General features: G+C 39.6%; 3 protein-coding genes across 6 annotated transcripts; 2 read left to right on the top strand and 1 right to left on the bottom strand.

Annotated features, from left to right (window-relative positions):
* The first annotated feature begins 725 nt into the window (after nt 1-725).
* On the top strand, nt 726-2441 carry LOC111665033 (uncharacterized). 3 transcript variants are annotated; one of them, XM_087177598.1, is made up of 4 exons: nt 726-784; nt 962-1020; nt 1107-1200; nt 1298-2441. In XM_087177598.1, exons 2-4 carry the CDS (start codon nt 972-974, stop codon nt 2157-2159), a joined length of 1005 nt encoding a protein of 334 aa, XP_087033724.1. In that variant the 5' UTR covers nt 726-784; nt 962-971; the 3' UTR covers nt 2160-2441. The 3 variants fall into 3 exon arrangements, with proteins under 3 accessions (XP_087033724.1, XP_023275662.1, XP_023275661.2); XM_023419894.2 differs by having other exon boundaries at nt 750-849; XM_023419893.2 differs by having other exon boundaries at nt 750-849; nt 1301-2441.
* Nucleotides 2442-2490: 49 nt separating this feature from the next.
* On the bottom strand, nt 2491-6445 carry LOC111665032 (zona pellucida-like domain-containing protein 1). The gene is made up of 10 exons (XM_087177599.1): nt 5713-6445; nt 5241-5467; nt 4903-5093; nt 4682-4754; nt 4498-4595; nt 4288-4371; nt 4010-4181; nt 3360-3459; nt 3229-3252; nt 2491-3122 (listed from the first exon to the last, which is right to left on the bottom strand). The coding sequence occupies exons 1-10, from the start codon at nt 5804-5806 to the stop codon at nt 2965-2967; spliced, it is 1221 nt and encodes a 406-aa protein (XP_087033725.1). The 5' UTR covers nt 5807-6445; the 3' UTR covers nt 2491-2964.
* A 4965-nt stretch (nt 6446-11410) lies between these two features.
* On the top strand, nt 11411-18875 carry laynb (layilin b). Of its 2 annotated transcripts, none has more exons than XM_023419906.2 (8): nt 11411-11786; nt 12085-12331; nt 13666-13972; nt 14310-14467; nt 14978-15022; nt 15629-15706; nt 15930-16047; nt 16383-18875. In XM_023419906.2, the coding sequence occupies exons 2-8, from the start codon at nt 12259-12261 to the stop codon at nt 16705-16707; spliced, it is 1104 nt and encodes a 367-aa protein (XP_023275674.1). In that variant the 5' UTR covers nt 11411-11786; nt 12085-12258; the 3' UTR covers nt 16708-18875. The 2 variants fall into 2 exon arrangements, with proteins under 2 accessions (XP_023275674.1, XP_023275675.1); XM_023419907.2 differs by having other exon boundaries at nt 12088-12331.
* The last annotated feature ends 433 nt before the right edge of the window (nt 18876-19308 follow it).

Consider the following 19308-nt stretch of genomic DNA (forward strand, 5'->3'; position numbering starts at 1 on the left):
TGCATGAGGTCCCAACCTGGATACATTGAATTCTTACACAATTTAAAACATACAAAACATTTTTTTTTATATTCACTTCAAATTTTGCAGAATGCGTGAAAAGCCACAACAGGCACTGTAGATCAAACAAGGGACCCCACTGTAAATATTCATATAATTCAAGTTCCTGGCAAAGTGGGGCTTTGATGTAAAAAGCCTGAAATGTAGCCAAACTTTTTAGCTGACTGTGGACATACAAACTTGAACTTGTTGAACCTTTTTGGGTCGCTCCAATAAACTTCTACCTCATTTTCCCTTTTTTAGTGCAGAGTGCAAATACGTTGTTGGGTTGGCTGAAATCTTTCTGTCATTATTAAAACAGTAATCTTATTACGATATGTTTACTGTATTACTGTATAACTCTTTTTCTATATACTCCTGTTCTATCACACTAGTTATCATGGTACTTTCTCTCTTTGAGACTTAATCTCAAAGTGTGGTGCATCCTTGTCGATATAACCTTAAATCAATACTGCAAAAATGCTCTTAAGTTTTATGAATGTTCAACAGTGGCATGGCCTCACTCTTTGTGTGTGTGCGTGTGTGCGTGTCTGTCTGTGTGTGTGTGTGCGTGTGTTTGTGTGCGTGTAGTTCCCTGTGTATATGCATGTTGTGCTCTGTCATCAGTGTGACCCTCCACGTGTTGACTGTTGACACAGGCAGAGTTTGAGCAGCCGCTCTGATAACAGGGACCTTTATAAGTCAGATGAGGGGAGTAGTCACTCTGTAGATCCCTGATCGTCAGGTAAAGGCCAGGAACTCTTTCACATATTGATTTTCTTGTTCGCTGCGTTAGACTGAGAAGGGAATGTATGTAAAATGAGTTTTATTGAATTATATAAAGACATGTTCAGTATTTTACTACTATTTTTTTCATTTAGTAGGAAATTCTTATGTATTTCTCTCACCTCTCCCTCCACAGAAAGATAAACATGCATCTAAAAGTCCTGCTCTTCACCCTGTCCTTCTTGACAACTTCAGGTATATATTTGTCCTCAAATGTCATTTCATATCCTTTATTGTTGAAGGGATTTTTTTTCATTCACATCTGATTTCTTTGTCTGTAGCATACCCACTTCATCGTAACACCAGGGACGCAACCTGGACTGATTCAAAGGCCAACCAGGCTCATGACAAGATAAACCTCACAAAGGATGTGGAGTGAGTTGACCTGAAGTAAATTTGCATCCACACACACAAGTAAAGGTGAATGTTTGAATTGTCTTTATAAAAGGGTGCTTCTGTCTGTCTTTACAAGTAGGATCTACAAGAGTCACATAGACAGCAGTAGCCTTTACAACCAAGAAGATGATGACGACAATAACCCTGTGGCACGGGAGATGCAGCGCAAACTCAACATGGAGTCAGAGCGTCTGCGTATCCGTCTGCGCCAAGAGCTGGCCGAGCTGCAGGAGAAGTTGTCCCCATCTCCAGCCCACCTCAGCTCCACCCTGGCCAACATGAGGGAGCGCCTGGCTCCCCTCACCCAGCAGCTCCAGAGCTCTCTCAGCAGCAACACCCAAGATCTTTGTGGCCAGCTGAGCCTCTATCTTCAGGGCCTGGAAACAGCAGAGGCCCAGACAGAGGCCAGTCCGACTCTCTACCAGGAAGCCTTCCACTGGATGACACAAACCCTGGAGCACAGCAGCTCTAAGATGGCTGACATCATCAGCGACTTCCAGACTAAAACTGTCGGGGAGATCGAACATCTGAGAGGGATCAGTGCTAGTGAGGAAGAGGCAGACAAGTCAGAGCTCTGGCAGGTAGTGAGCTCCAGGTTGGGACAGGAAGTAAGTTCACTGAGGGTGGAGATACAGAACAGGTTGGAGGCTCTCAAAGTAGATCTTGCTGCTCTGCTAGAAAATGCGCAGCCTACTAAGGCTGAAGTGAGAGGCAGTATGGAGCGGTTCTGCCAAAATGCAGCCCTGCAGAGCCAAGTGATTAAGGCCCGGATAGAAAAGGTGTTTCAGGAGCTGGAAGGGGAGCTGGAGATCCAGAGAGCCTCCAGCCTGTCTCCCTCTTCTTTCTCCTCACCCATACAGCCTGGTGCTGCTCTACAGGAGGACTTCTCAGTTAAACTCTCTGCTCTGATCCAGGACATTGTGCACTTAGTGCAGTGACAGAGACACCTGTACATTTTTTAAAAACATGAATTCACTGCCATTATGGTCGCATCAAAGTGATTCTTGTCCATGAATTTGTTTTTGTTTTTTTGTTTTTTTGTTTGCCACTGTAGCAGCCAAGTAAGTAGCCTGTATTTATGAATGTATGGATTTGTTTTGATTGGTGTGTTAGTTTCATTCTGTATGTGAATGATTGTGTAATTGTCAGTATATGTTTACTGTACCATGTAAAAAAAAATGCTGCCTGTGGAGAGTAAAGTTACTGGTGATACAAATCAACTATTGCTATTTTTGAATTATGTGATCAGTCACAAAGTTCAACAACAAACGAATTTTAAACTTTATTTTCAATCTGTACAAAAAAAAAAAATTCCATATTCACATTTGCTCAAAAGTATGTTTTAAGCAATGCAATTGAGATTCTGTACAAGGCCCCCAAAGACACCTATAAAATTGTAGAAATATTGAACAGGTAGACTCTCAGGCATTATCAAAGCAAAGTTATACTTAATAAAATATTATATAATATTATAAAATTTTAAAATTACTCTGTTCATAATTGCTTCTTTAGTTAATGTTTGTTTATCACACATTGTTCAAGCCTGACTGTTCCTCCATTACCAGTAAATGGCTATTGAATGCAGCCGCAGTAAATATAGACAGAAAAGGTTATTTGCTTCGTTTCCATGGTCACCTGACAAGAACATTTGGTTATTACTGAAAAATCACAACATTATCTGATTTTATGAGGATATTATGAGGTATCAGGCGACAAGGCAAAGACAGGTTGCCGGTGGATCTCTCAGTCAAAGGCATGAGGTAATGCTCCCATCCAATAAAATTTCTTCAGGACGAACCAGCCACCCAGAACCAGCAAAGCAACAGCAGCCGAGCCAAACACCACCCCCACCACCAGGCCCGTCACATTCACATCATCCTTCCCTGATGGCATGTCATTACCTGATGCACACAGGGGGAGAATAATTAAGATTACTTTCGGGGTTGACCAGATCTCCCCATATTAGGATATATTTCTGGATTTATGATGTGATTAAAGTATACTCACTGTAGGCGGCTGCATAGGGCCTGTCTGTAGTGAGGGAAGATAAGAGAGTTACTGAAAAGGTTTATCTGGTGATGTCGTTTGGAAATCACAGGAAGACTTTTAAAAGTACAAATTTTGCAAACAGGTCAAACCTTGTCGAGCAGTGTAAAGAGGTCCGACTGAAACAGTGGCTGATTCTCTGCTTTCTCCTCCAAAGGGAGTCAGAGATCTTTTTCTTCTGGTATTACAGCCCTGAAAAACAACAAATATCCAGTCAGGTTCAGTTTGAGTTATGTCACATAATGCACTATGACTTTTCAATATACATTATAAGCTTATGAAATAACCTGTAATTTATTTGTTTTATTTTGTGATAAAACTGAAAAATAAAAATCAGAACATGCCGTGGTGTCTTGAGGGTTTAAGGTGCTAACTATGAAGCGCAACATCTGTGCATTGAATCTGTCCGAAAGATTTTTCTTGCAGTCAATGACCACCTCTCCCCCTAGATTTCCCTCTCATTCCCCCACTACCACTTATCTAAAATGGGCATGAAATGCCCACAAAATTTCTGTTACTCCACCAGTGTGACTTATTGCCTGCTCAACACTGAGAGCAGATTTCTTTTCTTTATCTATATTGATTCCTCAGATGCAGAAAACAGGTTAGTTATAGTATGGTGGTATATTGTATAATTCGAAGCTTGAGGGAACCTTTGAAAGTCGCTTTACCAAACTGTGTTTTCATTACGTTCTCTGATGCCTTTAAAGTAAAGTCATTTGTTTTTGACTTTTCAACTTACAGACAGCAGCTCTTGACATTTGCTGGGCTCACAGAGTCTCAGTATGCAGTGCAGGTAGATGCTGGACTTTGGCTGGTCACGGTGCTGAACAAAGCGGAAGGCCTCAAAGTTGAACTGGGCAACCTTGGAGAGGCCATTGCTTATCACAGACGTCCTTTGTTCCACTGAACACCTAGTGGACATCAAGGTATTTTTAGTACATATTTTTAAAATATGTGTGAAAGTCCTATTTTTTTCCCACATGTATGAAGCCATACTAATGGTGTGTGCTTCCATACCCGGTGAAGAAGTTGTGCTGCTCACTGTGCGACATGTTGTAAGGAGTGGGAGTACTAAAGCAGTGATCCAGCAGTACATGGAAACTGAAAATAGGACAATGGGCCAATAAGTTACTGTTTGCCAAAAGAATACACTGTGCTCACTTTTACCTCAATATTTGTTTTCTGATACATAAATTTACTATGAGCAGCCAAATGGGCTTTACTTACTTTCCTGTGAGGTTAACAGCCTTAACCTCCACATAGATCCTGGTTCGTAGCTCAAGTCCTGTTGAAGGTACCACTAATGGATAGCCATAATCAGAATCCTGGAGAAATGAGCCGTGGAGTAGAAATAAATTAAGAGGAATCGCTCTGAAGTGTATCTAAAATCTGAATGCCAGGTTGTACTTACATTAAAAACCGCCATTTTTAATGTATCAATAAAGGTTCCATTATTATCGCTGGTCGCCACTGAGACTGAGGAGCTAAAAAATCATGGAAAAGAGAAAAAAGAAACATTCAGATTTACTGTATGTTCATGTCAGCGTCATGTGATGCCTCTGTTAAATCCCAAAGAGATCAATTAACAGTTTGCCTGAGGAATCACACAAAGTAAGCATTCCTAGTACTCACGCCACAATCTGTGTGTTGTTGATCAGGTACTCCAGTGGGTAGCGGCAGGAGAAGTGATAGTAGAGGTCTGTGGAGTAGCTGATCACCCCCTGGTCAGATCTGGGTGTGTCAATGTACCCTGTGATGATAACTGACTGGATACTCAGGAAGCTGCTGAAGGGACCCGTGGGATCCGGGATCTCATCCACAATCTGAACAAGACAGTAAAAGATACAATCAACACACAGGCTTTTTACATGGTGTCAAATAATTCTATATGAAGAATTGTCCATCTAACATCCATTTATGTGTCATTTTTCTATCTAATCCTCAGCATCTTCTACAAGAAACCTTCTGACCTGCAGGGAATGGCGACAGGGGTTATCCAGACTGTGGTTAACAGGAAGCTGGTAACGGATGATGGGAGGATCCACACTGGTGTCGACAGAGCCCCGGCACTCCGAATTGTTGTGTTTCCCATTCAGAGCCAGGTCTGTGGTGTTGAAACCTGCCCACTGAGCCGTGCACAGGTTGATCTCCAGAGTGATCAAACTGGTGCCACAGTCAACTGTCAGGTCTGAGTTTACTACAAAAGAGAGAGACAGAAAAATCAAGGAGATTTAAAAGATATGTTTTATTATTGTGATTTTTTTCCCCATTGAAAACATAAGGAAAATTAATATAATTAACCAGTTGCTGTGATGAGATAAGAAAAATCCATAACGTTGAGCAGGGGAAGAAGTCACCACAAATGACATCTGCTCTGATCTGTGCGGAATGCTTATATAAAACAAAATAATCTGTCCCAGTAAAAGTTAAGGTTATGCCCACCTGGGGTCCTCTCATACTCAGAGGAGCAGTTGTAGAGACAGACTGCAGGCTGCAGGAGCACAACCAGCAGAGGGAGACAAAGGTAAAGAGTCATGCTGTCTAGAGGCGGCTCTGTTAGACTGACGAGTCCTGTATTTGTGAAGAGAAACAATAACAGAATCAAAAATAAATAACTCTAAAATAGGATTTACAGCTGAGTCAGTGTAGATACACAAAAGTGCTTGCAACTATTATAAAAAAAACAAACATAATTTTTATGTAAGTGCAATTTTCAGTGCCAAATTGTTCTGCAAATCTTGGTTGGTAATGGTTGTTATTTTCACTAATTCATAATGCCTAAAATGCAATTTAAAATCAGTGAATGTCAAATAGAGACCTATGTGACAACCTGAGGAGGGTCTTACCTTGCAGGTACCTGAGCAGGTGTTTGTCACAGACCTTGTCATGCAATGGGATTTTTATAGAGTTAGACAGCCACCTAATACCACAGAGGTGGGACTCTCAAGCCCTCCCCTCAGCTAATTATAGATACCTATGTGCACAAACACATACACACACACACACACAATTACAAAATTACACACACCTTCTCCATGTTTCCCCCATGACTTCTTGATTAGACAGCAGCAGCCCCCGGCAGGGTTCACTGTCAGATCTATACCTGGCAGATTAATATGTCAGTGGGTTTTTGACACAGATCCCTCAGGTTAACTGCTGTCTCACATTTCCCACCATTAAAAACAATTATTAAAGAATGGAGGTGAAAGTTAAAGTTGCTGGCTGGTTATGCTGAAGCAGATGAGTTTCAAACTTTGATTCAATGTACATATTTATTGCTAAATAAACAGGTTACATACCAGGGAAACAACTGTATTTTGTACCCATCAGTTGGCCATGAAGTGATTTCATATATTCTCACTAGATTCAGGGAACTTTACTAAAACCCTGCAGGTCATTGATTAGCACAATTTAAATGCTTTTGGTAAAACAATCGCTTAAAAGAGAAATGATTAAATTCAATATAAATTCATTTTATCCTAATTCTGAATTTACTGTATTAAATACCCCCTGATATACTCTATTAACTTCTAAATCAATTAAGAATTTGTATTCAGAGCCAAATCTCAAAAGGGAGACATACATTTTCCAAGATGTAAAAATCATTGTGTAGAGATGCATTGCGTTGAATAGTGGAGTCATGACTTGAATGAAACACCTTGAAGACTTGAAAGGTGATCATGATCGCCATAAGCTATGAAGTACTCAACCAACCAGGAGTAAGCTTTGTTAATTTCCCTTGCATGTCAAACCTCTCCTCTATTGTTTCTTTAGAACTGCATTGGAGGTGAGTATAGCTATAGGCCACAACTGTTACCGCTCAACTGAGAAGCCCCCATTGTTCCTCAGAAATACAGGATGAAAAGGAGCATCAGTGCTTTTGCCAAAATGCCTGTGGTGAGAGGAGACATTTGTTACACTATCCATAGATGCGTCACTCTTTTACAACCTCTTCATTTCGCTTCTGCGTCCAGGGATTTTACCTCCCAGGACACCTGTTTGGAAACATCTTGTTTGCCATTCTTTTGCATTCTAATCACATTCTCCATTTCATTTTCCTGTAATCCCTTTCGGCTGCAGGGTGAGAGAAAATTGCAGGTTATGTAAGGGTGTCTGGACATGATGTCCACCTGTCCATAGGTTGAGGGGTCATAACAAACCACAAATAATCCCTAAATCAAATAATCATGTAAACACATAATGTAAAATTCGGACCCCAGAATTGTCGCTCCCCCATGAAAACCATGTATCTCCAATCAGAGGGATTTTGATATATGAACTGAAGGATCAAGAGTTTTTTTATGGGTTGGAAAAATATTCCTCAGAGAAGCTAAATAATTTATTTAAAAATAAAATAAAATGCATTGTCACAAAGTAAAAGTTGTCATAGGATAGCAGCAGTATGTGAATTCTAACATAGAAATATAATAGCACATGATGGGTACATGATTATATCATTAATAGAATAGCACAGATCAGGATAAAGAAATTAGTCATAGAGTCACCATTTTTAATAGGGAGGCTACAGTCTAAAGTTAGAATGACCAGACTGCCAGGATTATAATCACAATGTGTTGTGGCAATGATTAGAGCACATCTTTACTGATTCCTTTCATCGTGCATGACAATGGTTAGTGACATACAATCGCTTTAGAAAACAATGAAAACAAGGCCCTGGGGAGAACACAGATTTAGTATTGGAAGAAAGAGGATACACTGGGAAGCTTGTGAGGAGACGGTACTGTACTCTGCAGGCATGTGCAGCAAAGCAGATCATTAGTGTAGCTAATGACCCCTCAGGGTGTGAATATCACATAAACTGAGTAATAAATATGTTTCCTGCAACACTCCAAAGTTGCAGAGGAGTTTTTTGTCTGTTCTGCCTACGAGAAAGAGTTTACAATGTTTACTTGTGTAGCAATAATTAGCCAAATACATTTCCTCTTATGACATAATGCTGTTATGTTTGAAATTATAAACCATATGAAATGAGGTTAAATTGCTAAGTGTCGTTCAGTGGTGGGAGAAACATTCAGATCCTTCATTAAAAGAATCAAACAGCCTAAGTTTCACTTAGATACAACTTAGGCTTAAAGTAAATAGCCAAAGTTTTACTTAGCCTAAGTATGAATTTAAAATATTTGAATTATACTAAAAGTAAATGTACATCATTGAACGATGTCCCCCATGACTATATAGTATTGCATATGGCAACACTGGATTGCTAATACTGATGCATGGAAGTGTAAGTAGCATTTTATCATTTTACCTGCTGTAGCTTCTTCGTATTTATAGTTGCATGTTTTAGTCCAGTGGTCCCAACCTAGGGGTCGGGCCCCTCCAAACAGACACTAGATAAATCTTAAGGTGTTGTGAGATGATAAATGGGAAAGAAGAAAAAGCTAAATTCTGCTACTCATTTTATGCTACTCAAAGTAGCATAAAGTGGAAGTACTCATGTACCATTACCTGAGACTTGTACATAAGTACAGTAACTGTTGAGCGTCGTCACTGGCCAATAACTGATTCATTTCAAAAGCAAGTCGCTGCTCTGCCTTATTTCATGAGTAGTATGGTGTCATCTGCTGGCCAAAATTAGACAGAGCACAAACGCCTTGTTTTTCTCTGGGTCTAATGGATTTATGAGTCACTAGTGCTGGAGAGTTCAAGCCAAGAGACACAACTTCCTCCCCAATGAACACACAGCGGTCCAGTGAGAGCCATTGTTTATTTTGTTCTCAGAAAAACTCCAATCATCATCCATTCCAATAAACAAAAGATGTACTAAATAATCTGGAGTAAACTAAGACACAACAACACCTGTAGTAAACAGAAAACCGTGTTTCTCCCTGAACCACGAGCCACTCTCTGACCCAAAGCTGGATTACCAACTGGGCAAAATGAGCAACTGCTCCAGGGCCCTGAAAGCTCTGGGTTATCTGAATATTAACTGAAATTTTGCACTTAACTTAACAAGACAAGGGCCTAAAGGTGGATCCTGCTCTTGAGGTGCTGGATGAGGGTCAGTGTTAGAAGCTTTATTTTTCAGTTTTGTGCTAACATATCACATATTTCTAAATTATTTTGTGTTTGATTAAACAACCAAATAGAAAATCTAGGTCCAGGTAGTATTCTGGCAAATAACAGCTACACATATTGCACAAAGAGTAAAAGAAACAGAGGGCAATGGGAGCCCAGTAACTCATTTTTGCTGGGCCACCTAGCAGGTTAATCTAAATGTACGTCTGCCCTAATCCTGATGGAGACATGTTTATCTACAAAAGGATTACAAAAAAGTCTGCTCATACATCAATTCATACAGTTTTTCCAATGCTTATACAACATGACAGGATGAATTATTACACAATAGCTCCTATATATATACAGCCCAGCATTAAAGTCCTGCTGTGAAATTATCCATGACACATTTCTATTTAGCATAAATAATCTTTGATCCTTTTGCACTACAATAAACATATTGGTGACGTGGGAAAAGCTCAACGGGGGCAGTGTTTGTAACACACAGTCACAGCTCTTCATCACATGACGGAAATTTGCGTGCGCCGGCCAGTAATCAAATGAATTTTAGACGCTTTGAAAAACCAAAACAAGGAAAAATCCATCCAGGTCACACATGACAAGCATCCAGAGGCTCAGTCTGACAACAAGCCTCCTACATGACAAACACACTTGTGTGTCTGCTTGGAGACAGACAGAAGGATGGCCTGAAGCCAGGTGGTAGACAACAGAGCTACACACAGAAACACAGCCTGTGATTGTGTGTCCTCTCTCAGCTCTCCAGAGAGGAGCTGCTGTTCATTACTCCGCTCGCAAGGTCATCTGTTGATGGCTTTTATTAAAATCATACAACACAAGATGAGGATAAACTGCAGGCTGTGGTGAGCTTGAAGCTGACCTCTTCTCTGTCTTTTTTATATGTCTTGTAACAACCTCTCCAGATTTAAATCTTCCATCATCTCTCCATCACATATTCAGCCCATCATCATCATCATTTTTTGTTGAATTGTTTTTTGCTCTTACAAATCTTCAGTTTTTACTACATAATATTTTTTTTCTTTTCGGAATCTCTCATCTGTATTTTCTAAATTTTTAAGTTTCAAAATACAAATTTTGAAGTTTATTTTACTGTTAATTGTTCAGTGCTGTGTTGAGAGCATGTGTTGTTATATGGTTTAAACTGGGAGGTGTGTGTGGTTTAATGGCGTTAGGTTGTGGCATATATCTTTTGTAAAGATGAGGAAGTAATTTTTGATTTTGGTGAGAGCGTCTGAACTATAAGTGTATAGTTAGTGTATTACAGTAGAGAAATGTGTGTAAGCAGAAGAGAAAAGCTGAAATAATAATAATAATCGATCTGGGATGGGTGTTCAGTTGGGTTGATATCTGGGAACAACATTTTTCAGGCCAATAAAACCATTCAGCGACCGTTTGTGAACTCTGTATTTAACAGAATAAAGGTAACTTTGCATCAATTTGAAGTGACCTGTCCCCTAATGCAGTGACACACATACAAGTTGACTTTCATAGTTTACTTCAAAACCTTTACATACTTTTTTTTTTCTTTTTACAAATCTAGGTTTATTTAAATCCCATTATATATGCGCTGTCTGCCTTATTCTGTGCCATTTGCTATTTGAGCTGAAGTGAAGTCCAATAAACCCACCACATGAATAACACAGAAATATTACAATGAACCTCATTTAAATGAAACAGGTTGGAGTTGAACTTAAACACAGTTGTACTTCCACAGCTTCAGCCTGTTTAACCAGAACAAACAGCAGTGGAGTGCTGAGGACATTCTTTTCCATGGCAACAACAGCAACAGCAACAACAACAACAAAAACAACAACAACAATAACAAACAGTACCATCATTCAACCACAGCTGGAGCAGGCCGCTCTCCCAGTATTCTGCGGGGGAAAGTTTCATTCTGATGTTTTGGTTGGATCAGGCAGTGTAAAATGATTTAGTGTTGTTGCATAACCTATATGACTGCTCCAGACTTTCACAACCATTCATATTCTGGAAACCAACCCAAAGCAATGAACAGGAAGTATGGTTCAGAGAAAGAAAAAAAAGAAAAATCCTTTCCCCTTCCTCCCCTCCACGCTTTCCTGCTCCACGGGCAATCTCTCTCACACAATCCCTTCCTCTTTATCTCTTACTCTGCACCTATCTCACTTTTTGTCCTTTCTGTGTTTCTCTTTGCACGGTGTTTTCACAGCGTGGTCTGAGCCAGTTTCCTTTCAAATACCTCCACTTGTTTTACTGGAGATTTGGATGTTTTTGTTTAGGTTTTTTTTTCAGTTGTGATCAGTATGAGCTCAGCTGTATCACATCAAAGGGAGCTCAGCATGTTTACTAGACGAAGAAAAGGAAAAACTGACTTGTACGCTTAATGGGGAACACTGAAGTTCTTGCAGTTAACCTTGCTTCTGCTTTCTCACTTAATTTTCTCCTCTGAGCTATTTTTCCCCAAGCTGCACTCAGTCAAAGTGAGTGTGTAGTGGAGTAAGAGTGAGAGATGCTCATTCTTTATTTTATTACAGGGAGCATGATGCATGGTGTTTTTCACAAAGAACTCTATTGATTCCATTTTAATGACATTACTATATGTGAAATGGGATTAAGGGGGGGGGGCACAGGCTGCACATTGACTGCACAAATGCACAGATTCATACCTCTGTGGTTTGGGTTTGCATGTAGAGGGACAAGAAAGTATCAATACTGTCTCTTTTTCAAAGCAAGAATCTTGGGACTATCTCACTCTTCATGTTTTTTTTTTTTCCTCAGTAGACGCCATATGCACGCCTTCACTAGACGACCCACTTCTGACTGGACAGACTCTGCCGCCTCTATCTGTAACCCAGTGTGTGTTTATCTCCGAGTTTTAAATCTTCCAACAAAGAGGTTCACACTTTTGATTGTTATAGTAATCGTCCCGCAGACTCGGGTGAACATGTAGAGATGGATTTTATGAAGCTGTTTGGCACCGTTATCGCCGTTCTGTTCCACCCTGGATCCGCTTCTAAATTAAATGGTAAGGACTGACTTCGGAAGAACGAAAAACTCCCTTCTTACTCTCTGTTGACGCATGTTGTGTATTTCATTTCCACGGTAGGACTTCGACTTGTTTGTTTTTATCAAGAGTTTTTGTTTTTTATCCTTTAAGTTTGCATGTAGCGTGGACTGTGTATTCGCGGTGCTGCGAATTGTTATTTTCATGTTTCTAGGTCTAAGAGCTTTACAAGGTTGTGAGCAGGCTCGTCTTGAAGAAGAGCGTTATAATGATAAACAGACTGCAGTCAAACTCAGCACGGCAGCACGTGATGTGGTGGAAAGTGAACAACAACAGGAGGAGTGTTTGTGATTCAGGCCACCGATTTGATCACTGATTTGAAGTCAGGAGACCACATACTTGTTTTAATGACAACCTGAAAGAATACTACTAATATTAGACTAGTATGAAAGATACTAGACAGAAAATACTAATGATAACAATCGCATGCATGATCACTATCAACCACACAATTATGTAACAGATGCCCATATCTCTAGAGTAGCTCCATTTTACAATTATCTAGGAAAATTGAAATGAAATAAGAAATATTTCACAGTTGTTCTTTATATTAGTGGTGTTTAACCCAGGGGTTTCTCACACTGGGACACTTAAACGGGGCCCTGAAATGAATCTTGATAAGGGCTCCTCCAGCTGTGTAATTATTTTAAAAAACAAAACTGTGCAAAATCTCCTTTCTCGCATCTTAATCTCATACGTTTTCTATTTCTAGATATGGATCAGATATAAACATGACTTTATATTAAGGGGTTGCAAAAAACAAAAAAGCTTTGGGACCACTGATGCAATTTGTTGTTTTTCTATACATTATATAAATATATATATCCTATCTGTGATATGCCATCAGTGTCTTTCAAGACTGATATACTGTAAAAAGCCATAATTAAGATAGTCAGTCAATAATTAACCTACTCATTGTGCCACCTCAGCAAAGCACTGCATTTCAGTCATGTTCAGACTCACAGACTCTGCCTGTCACAATGCACCACAGCAGCAAGACTATTTTGACTGGCACTAGATCAATGTAGGAAATAAAAAATCTCATTTAAGCCCCTAAAAAACTGTGTTTACACCACAATTTCACTACTATATGGTTTACTCTACCCACGTTGCAGGAAAATGTGGGAAACCTTTGGCAAAGCAATGCAACCCAAAAATTCTGGTCCCTAATTTGTCCATGATACTGTAAGTTGTTTATAATCTTCTTGCCACATGGGCGCCACAGGAACCCTCAGAAACCAAAAACCCTGCACTCATCATCTTGTTATCTCCCTGATGCTGACTGTGGTATCCAGGCCAAAGGATCTGCCGGCGTGGGACAGAGCGGCCATGCTACAAGGTGTCCTACATCCAGGACAGCAGGCGAAGGCTGACCTTTGAGGATGCCAGGCAGGCCTGTAGGTTGGATGGAGGCGAGCTGCTCAGCATTGAAACAGAAAGTGAGCAGCGACTGATTGAGAGGTTCATACAACAGCTGCAGGCTGGAGATGGAGACTTCTGGATCGGGCTTCGCCGGAACCCACAGCACAACAGGGCAGGGACCAAAAGCCAAGGTTGCCCCTCGCAGTTCTATTGGCTGGATGGAAGCAAGGCCAAGTTCAGGTCTAAATCTTTTTCTTTCTTTTTTTTTTACATTTTACTCTTTACGTATGAATGTTTTGGCTATATCAGTGAAAATGGTATGAAGGACACAGCGCAGTAAAAAAAAAAAAGGAAATGTCAGTGGAAAAACCCCGTAGTCAGTTGTGACTTAGAAAAGATTATTGGATGAAATGCTGCTTGTGTGGGAGTGTTGGAATGTGTACGGTCCTTTTGCAAGACTTGGGGAGAATGAGAAATACAAATATAAAGTCAAACGGTTCATATGATAATGTAAATTGTCCAATTTGTGATATGAAATGTGAAAAAAGTCTAAACTTGTGCATCTTATTTGCTGCAGGAACTGGCACTGGGATGAGCCGTCGTGTGGTGATGAAATGTGTGTGGTTCTGTACCACCAGCCGTCTGCGCCACCTGACGAAGAAGGTCATTTCCTGTTCCAGTGGAATGACAACAACTGCAACTCCAAGAACAACTTTGTCTGCAAATACCCAGAAGGTGAGCCAGTGGATCACAGACACTGGGCTGTTGTGCCTGGCTGTGCAGTACTGGGAATTATTTGGCTCTTGGTTTCATTTGGTTCTTGAATCCACAAAATCTGAGTCTGACCACTATTAAATTGTGGTGATGACTGTTAACAGCTGACACTAAACAAGTAATGTGCCGTTTTAATGCTGGTTGCCTGGATTACTGTAAAACTCTGCTCTCTGGCAACCCAAAAAGATATATCTGCCTGATACCTTAAATAAACAATTTAGCATGAACCTATAATTTTTTATTTCAGGGGGGCTCATTTTGTTCAATTGATTAATTTTACAGCATTTTCCATTAGTTCATCCTGTTGTGTATTTTTTATTTTCTTTTTATTTCTAATATTAAATGGTTTTTAAGCATGCCTTTATGTATTTCATCTTTTTTATTAATTGAGTGAAACATAAAATGTGACATGATTTTTTTTTTTTTAAATCTTGCTGAATGATTTAAACTTCCTTCCTCTGTCTTTCACAGAAAAAGTGCCAGTATTTACTGATGAAGGGAACACTGCACGTGCAGGTACAACATGCACTTCATTACCCCACACATGCTGTTCATGTATGCATGAAGTTTCTGTGAGATATAGATAACAAGTGACAGCACCTGTGTTTATACTTAGATCAAGCAAAGTCAGGCTAAACCACCAAACGACTACTTTTTTTTTTTTTTTAAATCACCTTCAGTGGTCAACTAAGTCACTTTGCTTTTGTGTAAATGAAGTTCTAGTGGGGAAAAAAAAAAATTGTATAATCAGGTCACATGTAGTAACCCACAGAACATGTATTATGTATTTACACTTAATTAAGTATCGATGTTATTCAAGAAAAAAATAGTTAAAATCTTCAGTTTTACAAAGGTGAATCAGAAATAGGCCACTGTAGGTAAATTTGTATAGAGATGCAAGAGATCCCATCATCTAACACCAAGAACATTTAAACTTGGCAATTCAAACAATTAGGCATAATGCATGGAATTTATTATACACAATACTTTAAACATTTGAAATCATACTTTCACGTGTTTTGTTTTTTGTTTGAAATCAGTTCATATCTGCAATGGTTAGATGAGGAATGTCATTTGACATATTTTATCTTGTCATATTCAACTGTTTTCTGATTGCTCCAGTTCCATCTCTGAGGCCAAACCTATTCTCAACTACAGAAAGTGATGAGAGGATTAAAATAGTACTACCTGAATCATCAGGTAAGAAAATGATTTTAAAAAACCCTCATGTTTTAATTTTGATACTTAAGGTTAATGCCCTATCTGGTTTCAGGGAAACTACTAAAATCAGTGTTTCAAGTGATAAGAGAACCATGATGTGCCTTAAACATTCAAGAGGATAAAATAAAGATAAATACTAAAACAAGGATAAAGGTCATGTAAAAAGAAATTACGCCTTCAAGTGATTTGCTTTCCTTTTCAGTATCTCTCTCAGACAACACCCTGTATGTGTCCTACATCCTTTATGCAACTATTCCTGCTCTCCTCCTGCTGCTGTTTGCAGCTGCTGGCTTCTTCTGCTACAAACATCATGTTAAAAGGTAAAAGCCAAAAGGTGTTACATGTTATGTGCTCACCTGTTGTACTTCAAATATAAAACATAGTCTTTCTACATGCAAATGAATGAAATAGCATACAAAGAAGCATTTTAGGAAAAAATAATGTCCTGTTTGCAGAGGAAGTAAATATTTCTGTGTATAATGCACTTGTTAATTTATCAATATGGCACATTGATGCAATTCTCCAATTATTTTTCTAGTGTTGGCCAATGTGAACACACATTCCTAAGGATTTACTGTATTAACAGTATGTCTCCCTTTAAACCATGTTGTAATGATCCCACCTTGTTCTTTAATGTTGTTTCTTTCACATTCAGGAGGAAGACAGAAGCAGAAAACTATCCCTGCAGATCAAAACCGTGGCTGTCAAAAACAGCTTCACCTTGCTCCGTACAAGGACCTTATGCCTTTAGTGACATTACCAAACTGCCTCACACTGCTCTGGAGAGCAGCATGCCAGTAGATATCATGGCAAAGTACTCCAGCACGTCCTCTCAGGACTCCCACGGTGACTATGAGAATGTGTCATGCACGGACAGGGAGAGTGGTTTTGTGACCAATGACATCTATGAGACCTGCAGAGCTCAAAGCCGGCACTGCAGCAGTCAGACTGGTTGGGTGGAAAACGAGATCTATGGATAACACTGTTGATGCCTATCTGGTCTCTGCAAGTGTCCATCAACCTCATAGCAGCAAAAGAATATGACCCAGCTGGACAGAGGAACACAATGTTCTCAATCCCTCTCTTCTTTTGCACCCCTTGGTTACTTGTGTGGTGCAGGATTACTAAACAGGTGGCCTGGTTATTTGAACATAGATCTGTCTCCTGTGTGTATCTCCAGAGCTGCCCCATGAGCACTCAGCATTCAAAGCTGCAATTCAGATTAATGCTTAATGCAGGGTTTCCCAAAGTCAACTGCGACTCTAGGTTTAGGCCCCCAACTTCCCAGAATCCCACCATCAGAGATTTCTCAAATTACCATACAAATTGCGAATCTGATCATGGCTTTGGATTGAAGAGTAATACATTGGTTATGTGAAAATAGTAATATATTTCAAATCTTTTTAATAGATTTTCTTATTAAAGAAGACAAGTCTACAGTTGTGCTAGCAGCTTTGTGAGGCTGTATCTAGGCACAGAGGCGCTTTGAGCTAAATGTGTCAACATGCTCATGAAGGCCAAAGACAACCTGCTGATATTTAACTGGCATAATGTTTGTCAGTTTCACCACTTAACACTTAGTTAAGTGTGTCTGCATGTTAACATTTGCTAATTAGCACTAAAAAACTAAGTACAGCTGGGGCTAATGGAAATTCCATTAGTTTTGCAGGTATTTGCTTAACCAAAACATTAAATAGAAATTAGGTTAATGGTAATTATCCTGAGGCGGACCTGAATATGAGTAACAAATTTTGTGGCAGATCATCCAATAGTTGTTGAGACACTGATGGTGTTGCTTTGTCAGGGAAATACATTGTCTAGACACTATAAATGTCCATACCAATCCATGTATAATTGTTGAGATATCTCACAGGATAAGTGAAAATTTTGACCTGTTGGACGCAATCGAGGAAAAGTGAGAGGAATACCAACATCATTAGGATTCATCCTCTTGGGACCTTTGATATCTGTACAAGTTTTCATGGCAATCAATCTAGTAGTTGTTGAGATATTTTATTCTGGACCAAACTGGTGGACAGACTGAAAATTCTAATATATTTCAAGTTTATTTAATATATTTTATTATTAAAAATTCATCAAACAAAACTCATTCAGTCAGAAATCTTCTGTTGGCTGTGTAAAGAAAATACATTTTTTTTATTCCAGTTGAATTGAATAGTTCTTTCTTATTCCCAGTTTTAATCATCATTTCTGACAATTTATTTAACAGCAGTTTAAAGGCAAAGAGGCATTATATGAACTCAAATAAGCAGTAATGAGCCAGGTCAGTTCGGCTGTGTAACAGTGCTGCTATATTTGGCATGGTGGATTACACATCTAACCCTGGGAATAAGCAAGGTTTGTGGAATCATGCAAGGTTACTCATCTTGTAAACAATCCAAAATTAAACTACTCAACCATTTTTCCAATAATGTCACCAGATATTATGAGACACAAGGACAAAAAGACTCTGTTGGGTCTCCACTGCTGTGGAGTTGGCCTGTTCAGGGACTATTCTGACCTTTTCTCTAAACCTGAAGAGCGGTGTCAGCCCTTTGCAAGGCTTCCTGTTTGGACTCTGATGTCAGGGAACAGGACAGTACATGCGGAAACACTGATGACAGAACTCTGCTGACCCCAGTAAACCTCAAAGCTGTGCGCTTTCCCGACTCCATTTGACTGTGTGAGAAACTCAACCATCCCACTGATTTGACAATACAGACACTGTGTAGGAGTGACCAGTTTTAGAAATTTCATGGATTTATTCATCAGTGTTTGCTTGTAAGAGCATATGCCTGTGTTATAAATGTGTAAAAATATCATGGTTATTTCAGAGTATGTACTGAGTGGGCTGTTGGGTCTGTGTCTTGGAAAGATGTAGCAAGCCCAGTAAGGAGAGGCTGAGTGTGTTCTTGGAGAATGTTAGACAGGAAATGCCAAAAGCACATCTGGAACTCTTACATTCAGGAAGTCTATGCGTGACAGCAGAGGCCTTTGGAGCGCTGCTCTGCCTGCCTGCTTAGCAATCCACTGTTCTCTGTTAGGCTGTCACTGCGGGGGCTTAAGAGAACAACCACTGGGTGTGAATGTTTGCTGTATGTCAAACATGACATGATTTGTGGGTGTCAAATAAAGTTTGGTTACAAGATATTGTGGTTACATTCTTTATTTAATGATAATGTGAGTCTATTTGTATTTGTATAAGTGTTTGGTGGACTGAGTTTAGATGTGTTTGAATGTGAAATGCCAGTTACTAAAGGTATTTACACTACTGTACTGAGAAGCAAATGGAAGACATAAAATGCCAAGGCTGAAGAGTGGGCAGAGATAACTGGTTAGCAGCGGGGTTAAGGTTAGGTTCCGGTTAAGGTAAGGGGTAAACGCATGTCATCCGGGGAAACTTACTTCCCCAGAATCTAGTCCTGAGCCTTGGAATCCAAACCCAACCTAAAGGAAATGTGTAACCTTGCTTCAATTTTCAAGTTCTGCCAACAGATGGTGCTGTTATGTAGCTAGACAAAGTGTCTTTGTGGCTGATAAAATGTCTGGTTTCACATGAGGTCCTGCATGTTACATTATAT

The sequence above is a fragment of the Seriola lalandi genome, unplaced genomic scaffold (genome assembly GCF_002814215.2).
Source record: "Seriola lalandi dorsalis isolate HSWRI2012SDOR001 ecotype SW California unplaced genomic scaffold, Sedor1 jcf7180002054613, whole genome shotgun sequence".
Classification (NCBI taxonomy): domain Eukaryota; kingdom Metazoa; phylum Chordata; class Actinopteri; order Carangiformes; family Carangidae; genus Seriola; species Seriola lalandi.

What these genes read in the sequence shown, in the direction of transcription:
- LOC111665032 (XM_087177599.1), bottom strand. Translation starts at nt 5,806, where the DNA reads ATGACTCTTTACCTTTGTCTCCCTCTGCTGGTTGTGCTCCTGCAGCCT. An exon ending in TGAGTATGAGAGGACCCCAG is followed by an intron (nt 5,468 to 5,712) that starts GTGGGCATAACC and finishes TCTCTTTTGTAG; the next exon opens with TAAACTCAGACCTGACAGTT. An exon ending in GCTGTTAACCTCACAGGAAA is followed by an intron (nt 4,372 to 4,497) that starts GTAAGTAAAGCC and finishes TCCTATTTTCAG; the next exon opens with TTTCCATGTACTGCTGGATC.
- LOC111665033 (XM_087177598.1), top strand. Translation starts at nt 972, where the DNA reads ATGCATCTAAAAGTCCTGCTCTTCACCCTGTCCTTCTTGACAACTTCA. An exon ending in GTCCTTCTTGACAACTTCAG is followed by an intron (nt 1,021 to 1,106) that starts GTATATATTTGT and finishes CTTTGTCTGTAG; the next exon opens with CATACCCACTTCATCGTAAC. An exon ending in AACCTCACAAAGGATGTGGA is followed by an intron (nt 1,201 to 1,297) that starts GTGAGTTGACCT and finishes TGTCTTTACAAG; the next exon opens with TAGGATCTACAAGAGTCACA.
- laynb (XM_023419906.2), top strand. Translation starts at nt 12,259, where the DNA reads ATGGATTTTATGAAGCTGTTTGGCACCGTTATCGCCGTTCTGTTCCAC. An exon ending in GGAAGCAAGGCCAAGTTCAG is followed by an intron (nt 13,973 to 14,309) that starts GTCTAAATCTTT and finishes TATTTGCTGCAG; the next exon opens with GAACTGGCACTGGGATGAGC. An exon ending in TACAAACATCATGTTAAAAG is followed by an intron (nt 16,048 to 16,382) that starts GTAAAAGCCAAA and finishes TTTCACATTCAG; the next exon opens with GAGGAAGACAGAAGCAGAAA.